The following is a 15,208-nucleotide window of genomic DNA, read 5'->3' as shown; positions in this document are numbered from 1 at the left end:
TCTGTGTTTCCGAGGAGCGGGTGTGAAGGATGAAAGAGGGGACAGGCCCAGCTCATTCCCTCCCCCCTGCACACATCAGCATCAAGCTGTCCCCCTGCAGGCTGGCCGAGGCCATACCTGGGGGTGGCCCGGGGCTGGGACGCGTTGGGAGAACAGTGGAGCTCAGACGTGTACAGGCCCAGCACCAGAACTAAAAGTGGAAACAAGTCAACCACCAGGTTTCCTCCAGCTTTCAAGCCACGGAAGTGCACAGGGCACAAATATGTGACGTAGTCATGTAACGTTGGTCAGTCTTTTCACTCCCAGTCTGGTATAAAACTCCACTTTAAAAAATTACCTGGATTGGTAATTTTCAGGAGCAGCAAGGAATCAGGAGAGTTTGGGTTTAAAGACTCATGCTATAGTTTTCAGCCTGTTCCCAAAGACCGAGTGGCTGGGAGAAGCTACCAAGAAAAAAGGAAAACAGTCTGAATTCTGAGACAGTTTGGACAAGTTTGGACAATTCAGTTTGGACTGAATTCTTGGACAGTTTGGCGGCCACTATGGCTGATATGGCTGGGACCTGGAGCAGGTGAAATGCCTCTGTCCGAGACTTTAAATTAAATCCTTTAAATTTTTTTTTTATTTTTATAAATTAAATTTAATTTATAAATTAAATTTATATATAATATAAATTTTCTTGGAGTCCCAGCTCACGTAGCAGTGTCCAGTCTTGAAAAATTGCCATAGTATGTACAACTTCCAATCCAAATTTGTATTCGCTCCAGTGAAGTGGTTCTACTTTTAGCTCAACACATTTAGGAATTCCACAAAGAGCCTCAGCCTATGAGTAGGAATTATTTCAGAACACTTTCCTAGAACCCATTTCTTGGAGTAATTGAAAAAAAAAAACCCCACATCTCTTAAAGTGGTGTAAGATGACACTAGGCCAGCAGGTAGACTTTCCGCAAAATGTCACTGAGCTTTTTCATCACTCAGTGATATAACATGGACAATTGTTTTAAAAAAAAATCTGAAAATTCTTACCATATATCTTGGCACAGTCCACACATTTTTGTTGAGTATTTTCTTAGGAGGTGAATAAGCCTTCTTAGTGGATTCAGATTTTCAGATTTCCTGTATATGTCCACCTAAATAGGTTAAGTTACAGTGGAGTAATGAGCATCCCTCATTATTGAGCCCCCTGAGAATCGTGTGGGCTCATAACCAGAAACTCTTATTTTTGTGTCATATAAATCATGGTTTGGCTAGTGGACTCCACTCCATCCTGGGACCCTGACTGGTAGATCCTCTACAACTCAGATCATAAATTAGTTTGTCAGGGTGAGGGTAAAGAGGGACATGGTGAATTGCTCATTAACTCTCAAACTTCCAGAAGAGACATATCATTTGTTAAAACAATTGTGTTGCATGGCCACATGTATTTCCAAAAGAGTAATGGACTATAATTCTACATATGCTAGAACACTGTGTCAGAATATTTTTAAAAAGCAGTAATGTCCTTTACAGCTCACCATATATCGCCATATATGGTACACTTGGCTTCTCCATGTGGGAGACAGCATAAAAGTCCATTACATCAATTTGCTGAAAGTCTAGGACATCTGAGTGCTGCATGGTGGTTCCTTAACTGATGAAGGATTTGCATTTGTTTCTGGCTGCTTTTCACACAAGCAACTAGGTAACTTTCCCCAAATGTGACATTTAGGACAACTAAAACTGTTGGATATAATACTGAAAACATCAGCTTGAAAGCTTTGGAGATTTGAAAATATGGTTAAAACAAATTTGTGTAATTGTATAATATGTTAAAAAGAATAAGTACTATAGGCAGAAGAAAAGAAAACCAGTAAATTGGGAATCTGTGCTAAGGAGGCTGTGTGCAGCAAGAAACCGACTGCTTAACAAGACGTCAAATTGATGTTGAAGTTTTTGCATGGTTAGTTTTGTTTTTAATTACGTCTACTGCAATATAATTTAAGCACAATAACATTCATTCCTTTTAAGTGTAGAGTTTGATGAGTTTTGAAAATTATATTCAATCATATAAGCGTGCTGCTTTGAGTCTGGCTTCTTCCACTGAGCACAATGCTGTTGAGATTCTTCCTGGTCGTGTGCACATCCATAGTTCATTCCTTTTTACTGTTCAGTCATCCATTGCAAGGATGTGCTATAATTTAGTTTATTCATTCACCAGCTGATGAAATTTTTTTATTGTTTTTATTATTATTAATAGAACTGAGAAATAGAACTGAGAAAATATTTACAATTACAGGCTGAATTATGTGCCCCCCTTCATATGTTAAAGCTCTAATTTCCAGGCCCTCAGAATGAGACTGTATTTGGAGACAGAGCCTTGAAAGAAGTTACTTACAACATTCACATGAGGATGTGGGGTGTGCCCTGACCCAATTTGACTTTAAAAATTTAGGCAACATTTACATAAAACACTCCCTTTTTAGTGCCATGAGTTCTGACAAAATTATAGTCATGTAACCACAATGACAATGAAGATATAAAATAGTTATATCACACCCTCAAACTTCCCCATGTTCCTTTTGTAGTTAGTCCTTCCCCATACATTCTACTTTGTTATCTACTGACTTTTCTATTCTTTTAGTTTTGTGCTTGTAAGAATGTTCTATGAATGTAATAATACAGTGCGCATGTAGGTGTATCTGCCTTTAGGATAATGCAGGGGAAATTATCCCTGTTGTTACATTTATCAATAGTTTGCTTCTTTTTTTGCTGAGATTCCACTGGAATATTGTCTGCAGGCTTCAGGAGCAGGCAAATTTGAGTCAGAGCCATCTAGGAATCAGTTAGCTATAGAAACATTTCAGACTGAAATCAACTCTGCAATAGAAGTGGCTGAATCTCAGACAAGCACTTGTCTGTGCTTAACCCAGCACTAGCTGATGAGAAAAATATGGAATCATCGAGCACTGGTTTGGAAGTTTACAAAAGACAGAAAAGAGAAAGAAATTTGGATTAGCTGCAAGGGAGGTTTCCAAGATGAGGAGACACATTGGAAAGGAAATGTCGTCCTATGTAATGAAAATCATGTCCATCTGTGTGTGTTCTAAGAGACTTAGGTAAAATTTAAACATTTTTTTCCAGTTAAAAAAAAAGAAAGAAAATTGGGGAAGCTTTTACTTGAGAGACACATGAACTTAGATCCTAGATTTTGGCTGCTTTCATGCCTGTGGTGTTCAAGGCTCTGTCAGGACACTTGATACATGGAAGAGATGGTCTCACACAGAAGCTATTTGTTTCTCTAAGCCTTTTCTACTCCAGCTTCTCACAGTCCCCCCATATCAGGTTAGATTATTGGAAAGAAATGTACCAGACCACATATTCTTAGTTTCTCATGATAGGGAACTGAATAACTGAAACAAAAATGAATTATGTGTGGCAGATTTCTCATGCACCTTTTGAAGAAAAATTTATTTTTTCAAAAGCCCAGTTATGAAGTACTTTGATTTTTATTTTAAAGATTTTATTTATTTATTCATGAGAGACACACAGAGAGAGAGGCAGAGACACAGGCAGAGGGAGAAGCAGGCTCCATGCAGGGAGCCCAACGTGGGATTTGATCCTGGGTCTCCAGGGTCAGACCCTGGGCTGAAGGCAGACACTCAACTGCTGAGCCACCCAGGTGTCCCAGTACTTTGTTTTTTAATAAGAAATACTCTTTTATAAATTTACCAGAAATCTTCTCTATAAATATATCGTCAAGAAAAGTCCATCCAGATGGCTTCCTGCTTTCTCCATCCATGTTCTGCCAGGAAGCCAAATGCCGTTATAGGTGCTCCCTAGCAGTGCGTGGCAGCATCCCTATGAACAAATATCTACATTTCTCTTTTTAAACTTGGGGACGGGTGTTTCATTTATTTGCCTCACTGTAGTATTGGAGCCACTCAATTCGCAAACACACACCAGCACACGCACAATGCCTCTGTTTTCGATCTAGTACATTTGTGTCTATACATTATTTTCATTGTCCTTCAAAAAGAATTGCAATGTTCTCAAAATGAACTCGGCAGTATGTCCACTTCAGGGTGGTAGATCCCTCTTTAACCGCGCTGTCTATATTTAGGATAAATTATCATTTATTGGTTAAATAGAGCGGCGGTAAGCGGAAGGGACAGCAGGACAGCAGTAGAATTAAGGGTGATGGTCTTATCAATATTATACCTAAGCAAACGGACATGGAACATGGGTGGTGGTGTTTTTTTTTTAAACACCTAAAACAGGACCTCACCAGAAAATGGAGGAGAAGGGTCCTCAACACACCTGGCCCCAACAACTTACCTAGATAACTTGCAAATCATCCTGCAAACCTACAAATTCCATCTGAGATTTAAAGAGTGAACAGCTGGAACGCCACAGAGTGTAAGGATAGAGGGAACATTCCCCAGCATCTTAAAAGCCATCTACAAAAAGCCCACAGCAAATATCATTCTCAATGGGGAAACACTGGGAGCCTTTCCCCTAAAGATCAGGAACACGACAGGGATGTCCACTCTCACCACTGCTATTCAACATAGTACTAGAAGTCCTAGCCTTAGCAATCGGACAAATAAAAGGCATTCAAATTGGCAAAGAAGAAGTCACACCCTCCTTCTTCACAGATGACATGATACTGTACATTGAAAACCCAAAAGCCTCCATCCCAAGATTGCTAGAACTCATACAGCAATTCAGCAATGTGGCAGGATACAAAATCAATGCCCAGAAATCAGTGGCATTTCTATACACTAACAATGAGACTGAAGAAAGTGAAATTAAGGAATCAATCCCATTTACAATTGCACCCAAACGCATAAGATACCTAGAATAAACCTAACCAAAGAGTAAAGGATCTATACCCTAAAAACTACAGAATACTTCTGAAAGAAATTGAGGAAGACACAAAGAGATGGAAAAATACTCCATGCTCATGGATTGGAAGAATTAATATTGTGAAAATGTCAGTGCTACCTAGGAGAATTTACACATTCAATGCAATCCCTATCAAAATACCATGGACATTCTTCAGAGAGTTGGAACAAATAATCTTAAGATTTATGTGGAATCAGAAAAGACCCCAAATAGCCAGGGGAATATTGAAAGAAAACCAGAGCCAGGGGCATCACAATGCTGGATTTCAAGTTGTACTACAAAACTGTGATCATCACGACAGTGCGCTGCTGGTACAAATACAGACATATTGATCAACGGAACAGAATAGAAAATCCAGAAATGGGCCATCAACTCTATGGTCAACTAACTAATATTCGGCAAAGCAGGAAAGACTATCCACTGGAAAAAGGACAGTCTCTTTAGTAAATAGTGCTGGGAAAATTGGACAGCCACATGCAGAAGAATGAAACTAGACCATTCTCTTACACCATACCAAGATAAACTCAAAATAGATGAAAAATCTAAATGTGAGACAAAAATCCATCAAAATCCTAGAGGAGAACACAGGCAACACCTTTTTTTTTAACTTGGCCACAGCAGCGTCTTGCAAGATACATTCATGAAGGCAAGGGAAACAAAAGCAAAAATGAACTATTGGGACTTCATCAAGATAAAAAGCTTCTGCACAGCAAAAGAAACAGTCAACGAAACTAAAAGACAACTTACAGAATGGGAGAAGATATTTGCAAATGACATAACAAAGGGCTAGTATCCAAGATCTATAAAGAACTTATTAAATTCAGCAGCGAAGAAACAAACAATCCAATCATGAAATGGGCAAAAGACATGAACAGAAATCTCACCAAAGAAGACATACACATGGCCAACAAGCACATGAGAAAATGCTCTGCATCACTTGCCATCAGGGAAATACAAATCAAAACCACAATGAGATACCACCTCACACCAGTGAGAATGGTGAAAATTAACAAGACAGGAAACGACAAATGTTGGGAGAGGATGTGAAGAAAGGGGAACCCTCTTGCACTGTTGGTGGGAATGGAACTGGCGCAGCCACTCTGGAAAACTGTGTGGAGGTTCCTCAAAGAGTTAAAAATAGACCTGCCCTACGACCCAGCAATTGCACTGCTGGGGATTTACCCCAAAGATGCAGGTGCAGTGAAAAACCGAGATACCTGCACCCCAGTGTTTATAGCAGCAATGTCCACAATAGACAAACTGTGGAAGGAGCCTCGGTGCCCATTAAAATATAAATGGATAAAGAAGATGTAGTCTATATAAACAATGGAATATTACTCAGCCATTAGAAACACAAATACCCACCATTTGCTTCAACGTGGATAGAACTGGAGGGTGTTATGCTGAGTGAAGTAAGTCAATCAGAGGACAATCATTATATGGTTTCATTCATACAGGGAATATAAAAAATAGTGAAAGGGATTAAAGGGGAAAGGAAAGAAAATGAGTGGGAAATCTCAGAGGGGGTGACAGAACATGAGAGACTCCTAACTGGGAAACGAGCAAGGGGTAGTGGAAGGGGAGGTGGGCAGGGGGCACTTGATGGGATGAGCACTGGGTGTTATACTATGTTGGCAAATCGAACGTTAATAAAAAATATACAAAAAAAAAAAAAAAGAATAAAGCAAAAAATTTAAGAAAATAAAAACCTAAAACAGACAGTAAAAAGCACAAAACTTAAGTCTTTAAAGGTATTAATTATTTAATATATCTCTATGATCACCACTCCATCCGTTTTAGAACATTTCTAGCATTTTTGTTCACCTATTTTTAAAATAGTGAAAAACCACTGGGATAAACATTATTTAAAGTATTCTAAGAAGTTGCACTCTCGATCCTTCGATAGCTCAGTTGGTAGAGCGGAGGACTGTAGATGTTTGGTCATGTGGGCATCCTTAGGTCGCTGGTTCGAATCCGGCTCGGAGGACTAAGCCTTTTGAAAGGTTTTCATTGACGCAGCAAGTCTGGACCCTGAATGAAAATTAAGAAAACTTTTTTTTTTTTTTTTTGTTAAGAAAACTTGAACACAGTTGGGCAGGTTGTCGTTTGTGCTCACAGATGAACTCGTAGGCCTGAAAATAACAACAAAAAATAAAGGATCCTCAGGTTCGTACAAAAGAAGCTGCTTATATCAGACAGGGTCTCCTGGGAGACTGACTTTTCATGAAGTTTTGGAAAGGGTCATGCGGAGTCTGGAGAACCAGAAAGCAGGCTTGGCCCAAGGTTTTCATTTTATTTTGGAGGTCCTTTTGGATGGCCTTTCTGGGCTCTCTGTTGATATTTAAGTGAATAAACATTTTATTGATGACAACTTCAAATACACACAGGTGGAGAAAACAGCACAAATTACCATCATAGGCATCACACCTGTACAACTAGCATCATCTATTCCCCTTCATGCCCCCTTCCCACCCCCGACCTTGTGAAGCAAAATCTAGACGTGCTCTCACTTTATCCACCGCCGCTCCGTGTTTTGAAGAGGTAAAGATTATTTTTTTAAAAAATATTTAATTACTTATTTATCCGTGAGAGACCCACAGAGAGGCAGGGACGAGAGGCAGGGACACCGGCAGAGGGAGAAGCAGGCTCCCCTCAAGGAGCCGGATGTGGGATTCAATCCTGAACCCCCAGGATCTCGCCCTGAGCCAAAGGTAGACGTTCAACCACTGCGCCGCCCAGGCGTCCCTGAAGACCTTAGAATTAAATGCGGGACCGAGTCTGTATCTCTTAGCGCCCCCATCCTTCCTCCAAAAAAGCAGCGGCGGGCAACTGATAGAAAATTCCGTTATAAAATTAATGAAACTAGTATAAGCACCGGAGAAGTCTGGTTTATTCGATCTTTCGCCCGCTGCATCAAAGAGCGAGGCGCCGTGTTCAGGCAGAAATACACTGGGAGGGACGCCTGGGTGGCTCAGTGGATCCTGAAGTCGAAGAATCGAGTCCCACATCGCGCTCCCTGCATGGAGCCTGCCTTTCTCTCTCTCTCTCTGTGTCTCTCATGAATAAATGAATAAAATCTTAAAAAAAAAACAAAAACAAAACAAAACAAACCACTGCGCCACCAGGGCTGCTTTTTTTTTTTTTTTTTAATTTTTTTATGATAGTCACAGAGAGAGAGAGAGGCAGAGACACAGGCGGAGGGAGAAGCAGGCTCCATGCACCGGGAGCCCGATGTGGGATTCGATCCCAGGTCTCCAGGATCGCGCCCTGGGCCAAAGGCAGGCGCCAAACCGCTGCGCCACCCAGGGATCCCCAAAACAAAACAAAAAAAAACACGAAACACTGGGAGAGCCTTCCCCTCGGATGATAGCTCGACCCCGGCCCCTGCTGCAGTCCTCCGGCTTCGTGTGCGCACACGTCCGTCTCAACGGGATGGGAAATTTTGTCCGGCTGCAGGGAGGGCGGGTTTATATTATCCTCACACTCGCGCGGGGCCCCTTCTAGAAAGCCGGCTGCACAGCCGTCCACATTGGTAGCCTCGGGGCTTTGCATTCGGCCCTGCAGCAGGTGCAAAGGCGGGGGCGGGGGGGGGGGCGTGGCGGGGAACCGCGGCGCCAAGAGCAGGTGAACGGCGCCCCCTCCCGGACGGTTTCTGCGCCACGGGAGAGGTCTCGGAGACGGTTGGGAGGGGGCTGGGCGGGGGTGGCCGGGAGCCAGGCGTGAGCATCGCGGGCCCCGCGGTTCCTTACTCCCGGCCTCTGGTAGGGCAGGGCCCAGGGGGCCAGAGTTAGAGCAGCGCGACGCCCCGAGTCGCCAGGGCCGAGGGACACAGGAAACCATGTGTTCGTAGTATCAATATGAATCACGTGTCAATACAAAGGTATGACAGGCGCCGAAATAACGTTTTTAAAACCAGAGAAGTAACTGTTGCACATCTTTTGGTAATCTTATTCACAAAATCAAATTTATAATTAATATTTTAAAGCAAACAAAAGGTTTTACACTAAATGAGGTCACAATTGAAATCTTTAAACTTATCTAAATTTCCAAAAACGTGTATTTTTAAAGCTAAACTACATCTCCAAAACCTAAAGACATTCAGAGCTCGAATTCTCAAAAAAATAATGGAAACGTCAAAACTCAAGACAATTTTAAAAACTGAAATTTAAGTCCACTTTGAAAGGTGTATCATCTCCCAACCGGAGTCTTGCCCAGGTCCGTAGGTCAAATGTCGGGTTGATCGCTAAGACACAGAAACCTCGCCCGACTTCCCAAAGCTTTCCAACGTATCCAGAAGAGGCCGCCTCCTGCGTGTTTCCACGTAGCCGAGGCGTTCTCTAGGGTAAGTGACCCCCGGGGACCAACTCCTCCACTCCCGCCTCCCCATCGCCAGCCGCAGCCGGCTTCACCATCTCCAGTCTTTGATCCCGCCTTCCCGCTTCGAATCCCGCGGCCGACCAGGCCCCCACTTCCGCTTGCTGCATCCAATCTGGTCCTTCTATGTACTATGACGTCATCTCCCCGCCCTTCGCCGCCGGCCGGCGCACGCGGTGTGCGGCAGACGGCGCGGCGCTTTACGGCTGTCGTACGTCTCATGTGCGCTAGCATGGAGGCCGAGGAGTTGGAGAAGGAAGTTGTGGGGCAGGAGCCCCTGGAAGGGACAGATCAGAAAGCAGAGGCAGAGGAGGAGCAGGAGGAATCTGAAGAGGCGGCGTGTGGCGCCAAGAAGCGGGTGGTGCCGGGTATTGTGTACTTGGGCCACCTCCCGCCCCGCTTTCGACCTCTGCATGTACGGAACCTTCTCAGCGCGTTCGGAGAGGTTGGACGCGTTTTTTTCCAGCCCGAGGGTAAGAGCGCGGGCCCTGGATGTTCGGGAAGGGGGTGGGTTCCCTGGCGCGGAGCCAGGGCGCTGCGGGGGCACGGGGCTCCAGGCCGGCGCCCGACTCCCTTGGTCATCAGTGAAGCTCTCACCTTTCAGGAGGCGGGATCGGGGGTGGATAGCTCAGTAACACACAATGAGTAGTTCTTGCTTGGATGGTTAACTTGGGCTTGTCGTGTCATTCCGCACGCCCCCGTTTCCTGAACCGGATTTGCCGGCTTGTTAATGAGTTCACCCTGAATAAAAATCTGAGGCTTTTTCAAACACAACGGAACCCATCACCTCTGCCCTCGTGACCTGAGTCTACCGGTGTATAGCCAGGTGACCCCAGCTTTCGTCTGAGCACTGGTTGAGTTGGGTTTGGGGGCGTGTGCGAGTTTTAAATAGAATGACCTGAGCCGATCGGATGCAGAAGTTGACGTTTGAAGAAAAGATTGAGTTTGACGTAGGGAAATGGCGTACGGGGAAAGGCCTTGCGGTGGGTTCCTGGCCCTAGGGGTCGTAGATGAAGTTGACTGGGTGCCACGTCGGCCCCCTAAACCACTGCTGTGCCTTTGGTTCACAGACGGGTTCGTGAGGCGCAAGAAGAAGGCAGTGTCAGCCTCAGCCACAGGAGGGAAAAAGCGGTCCAAGTACAGCAAGGACTACACCGAGGGCTGGGTGGAGTTCCGGGACAAGCGAGTAGCCAAGCGTGTGGCGGCCAGTCTTCACAACACGCCCATGGGAGCCCAAAGGCGCAGCCCCTTCCGTTACGACCTATGGAATCTCAAGGTGAGGGGGGTTAGGCTCGCCTGCCGCATCTCATCCTCCCACCTCCCCAGCCCCAGCATAGGCACCTCATTCCCTCTTGCTGGCCTCACTCTCTCTCTTCACCTCTGCATTCCTGACATATCTTAACCTGGATCTTTTCCTGTTTTCCTGTCCACAGTACCTGCACCGTTTCACGTGGTCCCACCTCAGCGAACATCTTGCCTTTGAGCGCCAGGTGCGCAGGCAGCGCCTCAGGGCCGAGGTTGCCCAGGCCAAGCGTGAGACTGACTTCTATCTTCGAAGTGTGGAACGGGGACAGCGCTTCCTTGCTACTGATGGGGACTCTTCCCGCCCGAATGGCTCCTGGAACTTTGCCCAGCGTCCTACTGAGCAAGAGCTGAGAGCCCGGAAGGCAGCTCGGCCGGGAGGAAGTGAACGGGCTCGCTTAGCTAATGCCAAGGACCAGGCACGTTCCAACCGAGGGCTGCTTGCCAAGATCTTTGGAGCTCCATCACTTTCAGAGAGCACAGAGGAACCCTCACTAGTCAGGGACTCTTAAAAGGGAGAGAGACCCTTTTCATCTCCTGGCCCTGCTTCCTGTCTACATGATAATGACCACTCAGGCAGACATTTCATTTCTAAGACCAGGAATCTCTAGTGGGTGCTTAGACATAGATGTCTTATGGATCTCTGGTCCCCCCTCCAACTTCTGTTGCCTGGCTGAGGCACCTAATTCATACTAGCATGAGTATGACTAACTGCAGATTCCTATTTTGTTTGATTCTTGACTGTCTGCTTCCTGCCCAATAGGCTCCTCTAAAAATCCCACTTTCTGGACCCAGGAAGAGCCTTTACTTCATGCTGGAGTGATAATATCTAATGCAGAAAGCTATTTTACTAACTGTTAGGTGAAGGGCAACAGCAACATCCTTTCTTTTTAGATAAGATTAACAGGGACGGGTTAATGGGGTGGGACTGCGTTGGGAGCCACCTTCCAAATGTTTGTATAGAAAAGAAAAAAATGTGTTTGTAGTTTATTGGAAATGGGAGGCGTTTTGTAAGTTCTGACTTCTATTTCTTCATGTCCTGTTCACTCCCCTTAACTTCATCCCCTGGTCTCAGAGACACCATTCCTCCCTGACCCCTCTCAATTCAGCCTGGGACCTTGTCTATCTATCAAATTAATTTCTTAGCCCATTTTATCAGTTATCTAACCCAGCATTTACTAAGTCACTGTATGACTGGAATGGTAGGTAGGAATGGTAGGTAATATAATACATGGCCCTTGGCATTAAGTTATAGACCACTAGAAAGAGACAGATACATAAGAAATAAATATACAGAGGTACTACGGGCATCATTGTAGATATATATAAGGGATAAAGTAGGGGCCATGGGAGGGCATGGTTGACTCTATCTTGGATGGTAAGCCATGCTTAATATGGAGCTGATTCTGAATCACAGTCTTCCAGAGATGGATCACTTTCACCGGGTTTCTAAATCATTCCTGAAAAGTGAATTTAAAATCTAAATTAACCTGGTTTAGTCCTGATGTTGGAAACAAAGCTCCATGGATGGAGTGTTTGAAGTTCAAGAAACCATTGTAAAGGCAGACAAAACCTAGGAGGTAGTCAGGCCCAAATGATGCCCCTCAGGGGCACTTTTATGAATTATGGCTTAGATGAGGGAGGGTTCACAAACAATATTCAAAGCAGCTCTGGAGGCCACAGAGTCTATGTAAGCCACGAAGAGAAGCTGAAAAGTGAAGTGTCACGATAAACTAAGGAATTAAATGATAAAAACAAACATTAAAACTGGGCAGGGTTCCTGGCTGGATCAGTTGGTAAAGCATCTAAATCTTGATTTCGAGGTTGTGAGTTTGAGCCCCATGTCAAGTTTAGAGATGACTTAAAAATAAAAAATCTTGGGGATCCCTGGGTGGCGCAGCGGTTTGGCGCCTGCCTTTGGCCCAGGGCGCGATCCTGGAGACCCGGGATCGAATCCCACATCAGGCTCCCGGTGCATGGAGCCTGCTTCTCCCTCCGCCTGTGTCTCTGCCTCTCTCTCTCTCTGTGACTATCATAAAAAATTAAAAAAAAAAATAAATTAAAAAAAAAATAAAAAATCTTGAACAAACTGATCAATATCTAGTTTTTTAAACTTATAGGAAGTAGTAGAATGTAATAATTTGGATTTTGCTTGTGCTATTTTTTCCCCCACTATGCTTAATATAATTACTCATTTGTTCTTTGGGTGAAGTGGATTAATCCACTTATTTGGTTCTGAAGTAAAATTTTAGTCCTGCACTTGTTTTGAGAGAATAAAAATGACCATACAGTAAAAAATGTTTGCTTGGTGTAACATTTTCCACAATGCCTATACCTTTCACACCCATCAAACAAAAATGTGTGTAATGTTACAGCCTCAGTCTTATAAGAACTCCATACCCTTGTTTCTGTGTTCATTTCTTGTGAGTTTGTTTCATGTGGATTGTTTCTTTGGGTCCTAATGTCTTCCACGTGAGCCAGAAAAATCCAGTGTCAGAATTTGATCAGCTATTTATGTACTCAGAATTCTAAGTGCCCATTGCCACCTTTGCTAGATAAAGAGAATATCAAGATTAAGAAACTTCTTTCCCTTAGGTTGCTAAAAACTTAGAAAGTAAAATACATATAGGGCTTAAGTATTTGAAATAAACTTCTCAGGCTAGGTGGCATATTCAAGGTCAGCATCTCAGGCTCCCAGTCAATAGTTTTGCATGATTAGCTCACACCTACAGCCTGGTAAATTGGGTAATTCACAGGTCCAGTGAGAAATGAAAATAAAACGGGTGGAAGAAAATGAATTTCCCGAGGAAATGTCAGCTTGATTCCTTGGGGACTGAGCCCTTTGAGGGCAGGAAAATTCCTTTTTTACATTTACTATTTTATTTCTCTTTTAAATGTTGCCATGAGTGACCCTGACATAGGTCAATTTTGTACAAATGCAGTACTTCTATACATCTCCAGAAGTGGACTCACAGGCTAATTTTGGTAGCTAATGTCAAAATGCCTTTTATGAAAAGTGCAAGAGACCATTTTGGGGATTACTCTTAAAAGCGAGGAAACATGGTTTGCAAAAATACCAGTCCCTGGAATCCAGGTGCTCCAGGTAGAAGCCTCAGCACTCCTCGCTATCACTTACGGACGTGGGGGTCCGACCTGAGAACCCGACTGAGGGAGGCCGGGCCGGCTCGGTGTAAGGTGCAAGCTTTGCAGGACTTTGGCCAAGCGCCCGCTGCTGCCCTTCTCGGTATGCAGCTACCGGACGAACAGACGCAGGTACAGGAGGTGTAATGTGGAAACAAAGTCAGCAGCATCAGGTACAAAGGACGGGTTTGCGCTTGTATCTGAGGGCACCGCGAAGGGACTCGGCAAATCCGTAATCACCAAGCAAGAGAATATGACGCGTATCTGCATTCTCGATTTTCATTTAATTTGTGACAATGGTCAGAAACAACCTATTCAGACAAAATATCAGAAGTAAAACCACTACGCGAGAACCTTAAATCGCAACCACCGTCCCTGGGTGGGCTCGAACCACCAACCTTTCGGTTAACAGCCGAACGCGCTAACCGATTGCGCCACAGAGACGCTGGTGGCAAAGAGTCCCTCCTCAAACATGATCATTTCATTTTTCCAGTTCAGCCTGATATTCTACGAGTGTAGTTTTCGTAAGGCTTATATATGGAAAAAAATGTTCCCTCGTGATTTTTTTTTGTTCCTATGTTTGTTTTCAAAACAAGTTTGGGTACTACAAGTCTTACTCATAGAGAGGAACCTCGGAATTCCGATTAGGCGGGGAGCAGGGCGCAGGACCTCTCTTTACCATCAGAGTGTGATACCATCAGAACAAGGACATCGGGACAGAGTTTATTTTCAAGTCAAAAAGAGAGTTTTCGCTGACACTTGAGTTGATAGAGCAGCCCCTCTAAGGATTCTGTATAGATGAAGATAGCAGTAAGAGCGACAGAAAGGAAAACCACTTAGGGGAAAATCTAGAGGCTCATCAATGCATCCTTAAATTATCAAATAAAAGTGTGCTTGCTGGGCAACAGGAGATTCTCAGGTACCAAAGTGGCAGTGCAGAGCTATCTGGCTAATTGGAAAGAGAAAAACAAATCTCTACAGAGAGGAGACTTACCTCTCCACTGAAACTAGGGATCAAATTTAGCATCATTAACAGCGGCACAAATTAACACTGTGTGCTTCCTGATGAAGTCACAGGAAGTACACAGCACATGATATTCTGCGAAAAAGGATTAACTTGGATGCAATCAGATCTGTAGACAACTACTTAGCCTTGTCGCTTCATTAAGCTATTGCTGTGTAACAAGACACTAAAACGTCAGTGGCTGTGTGAGTCATGGTTCTTCCAGAAAAGCTTTTAATGAGGGATAAATCTCTCCTCCCTACCTCAATCCCTCTCTTTATAGAGATCTTCCTTCTATATCTATTTATCAATCTGTCTCATGGGGATGCCTGGTTGGCTCAGCGGTTGAGCGTCTGCCTTCAGCTCAGCCCTGATCTCTGGGGCTGGGGGCCTGAAACCGCATTGGGGTCCCTGCAGGAAGGCCTATATCTCTGTCTGTCTCTCTGTCTCTCATGAACAAATAAGTAGTGTAGAGCGGGCCAGCAAGCCGGAAACTCAGGATTT

At 44.2% G+C, this 15,208-nt stretch overlaps 1 protein-coding gene and 2 non-coding genes across 3 annotated transcripts; 2 read left to right on the top strand and 1 right to left on the bottom strand.

Moving 5' to 3' along the window:
* Window positions 1-6,780: 6,780 nt before the first annotated feature.
* On the top strand, window positions 6,781-6,871 carry TRNAY-GUA (transfer RNA tyrosine (anticodon GUA)). The gene is given in 2 exon segments: window positions 6,781-6,817; window positions 6,836-6,871. It is a non-coding gene; the product is annotated as a tRNA-Tyr (tRNA).
* A 2,531-nt stretch (window positions 6,872-9,402) lies between these two features.
* ABT1 (activator of basal transcription 1) lies at window positions 9,403-12,858 on the top strand. The gene is made up of 3 exons (XM_025986540.2): window positions 9,403-9,731; window positions 10,329-10,534; window positions 10,692-12,858. Exons 1-3 carry the CDS (start codon window positions 9,479-9,481, stop codon window positions 11,070-11,072), a joined length of 840 nt encoding a protein of 279 aa, XP_025842325.2. The 5' UTR covers window positions 9,403-9,478; the 3' UTR covers window positions 11,073-12,858.
* A 1,213-nt stretch (window positions 12,859-14,071) lies between these two features.
* Window positions 14,072-14,145, bottom strand: TRNAN-GUU (transfer RNA asparagine (anticodon GUU)). Its single transcript has one exon. It is a non-coding gene; the product is annotated as a tRNA-Asn (tRNA).
* Window positions 14,146-15,208: the final 1,063 nt, after the last annotated feature.

This window comes from Vulpes vulpes, chromosome 12 (genome assembly GCF_048418805.1).
Source record: "Vulpes vulpes isolate BD-2025 chromosome 12, VulVul3, whole genome shotgun sequence".
In the NCBI taxonomy this organism is placed as follows: Eukaryota; Metazoa; Chordata; class Mammalia; order Carnivora; family Canidae; genus Vulpes; species Vulpes vulpes.
Note: the sequence above shows the minus strand (reverse complement) of the source record. Positions and strands in the feature narration are given on the sequence as shown.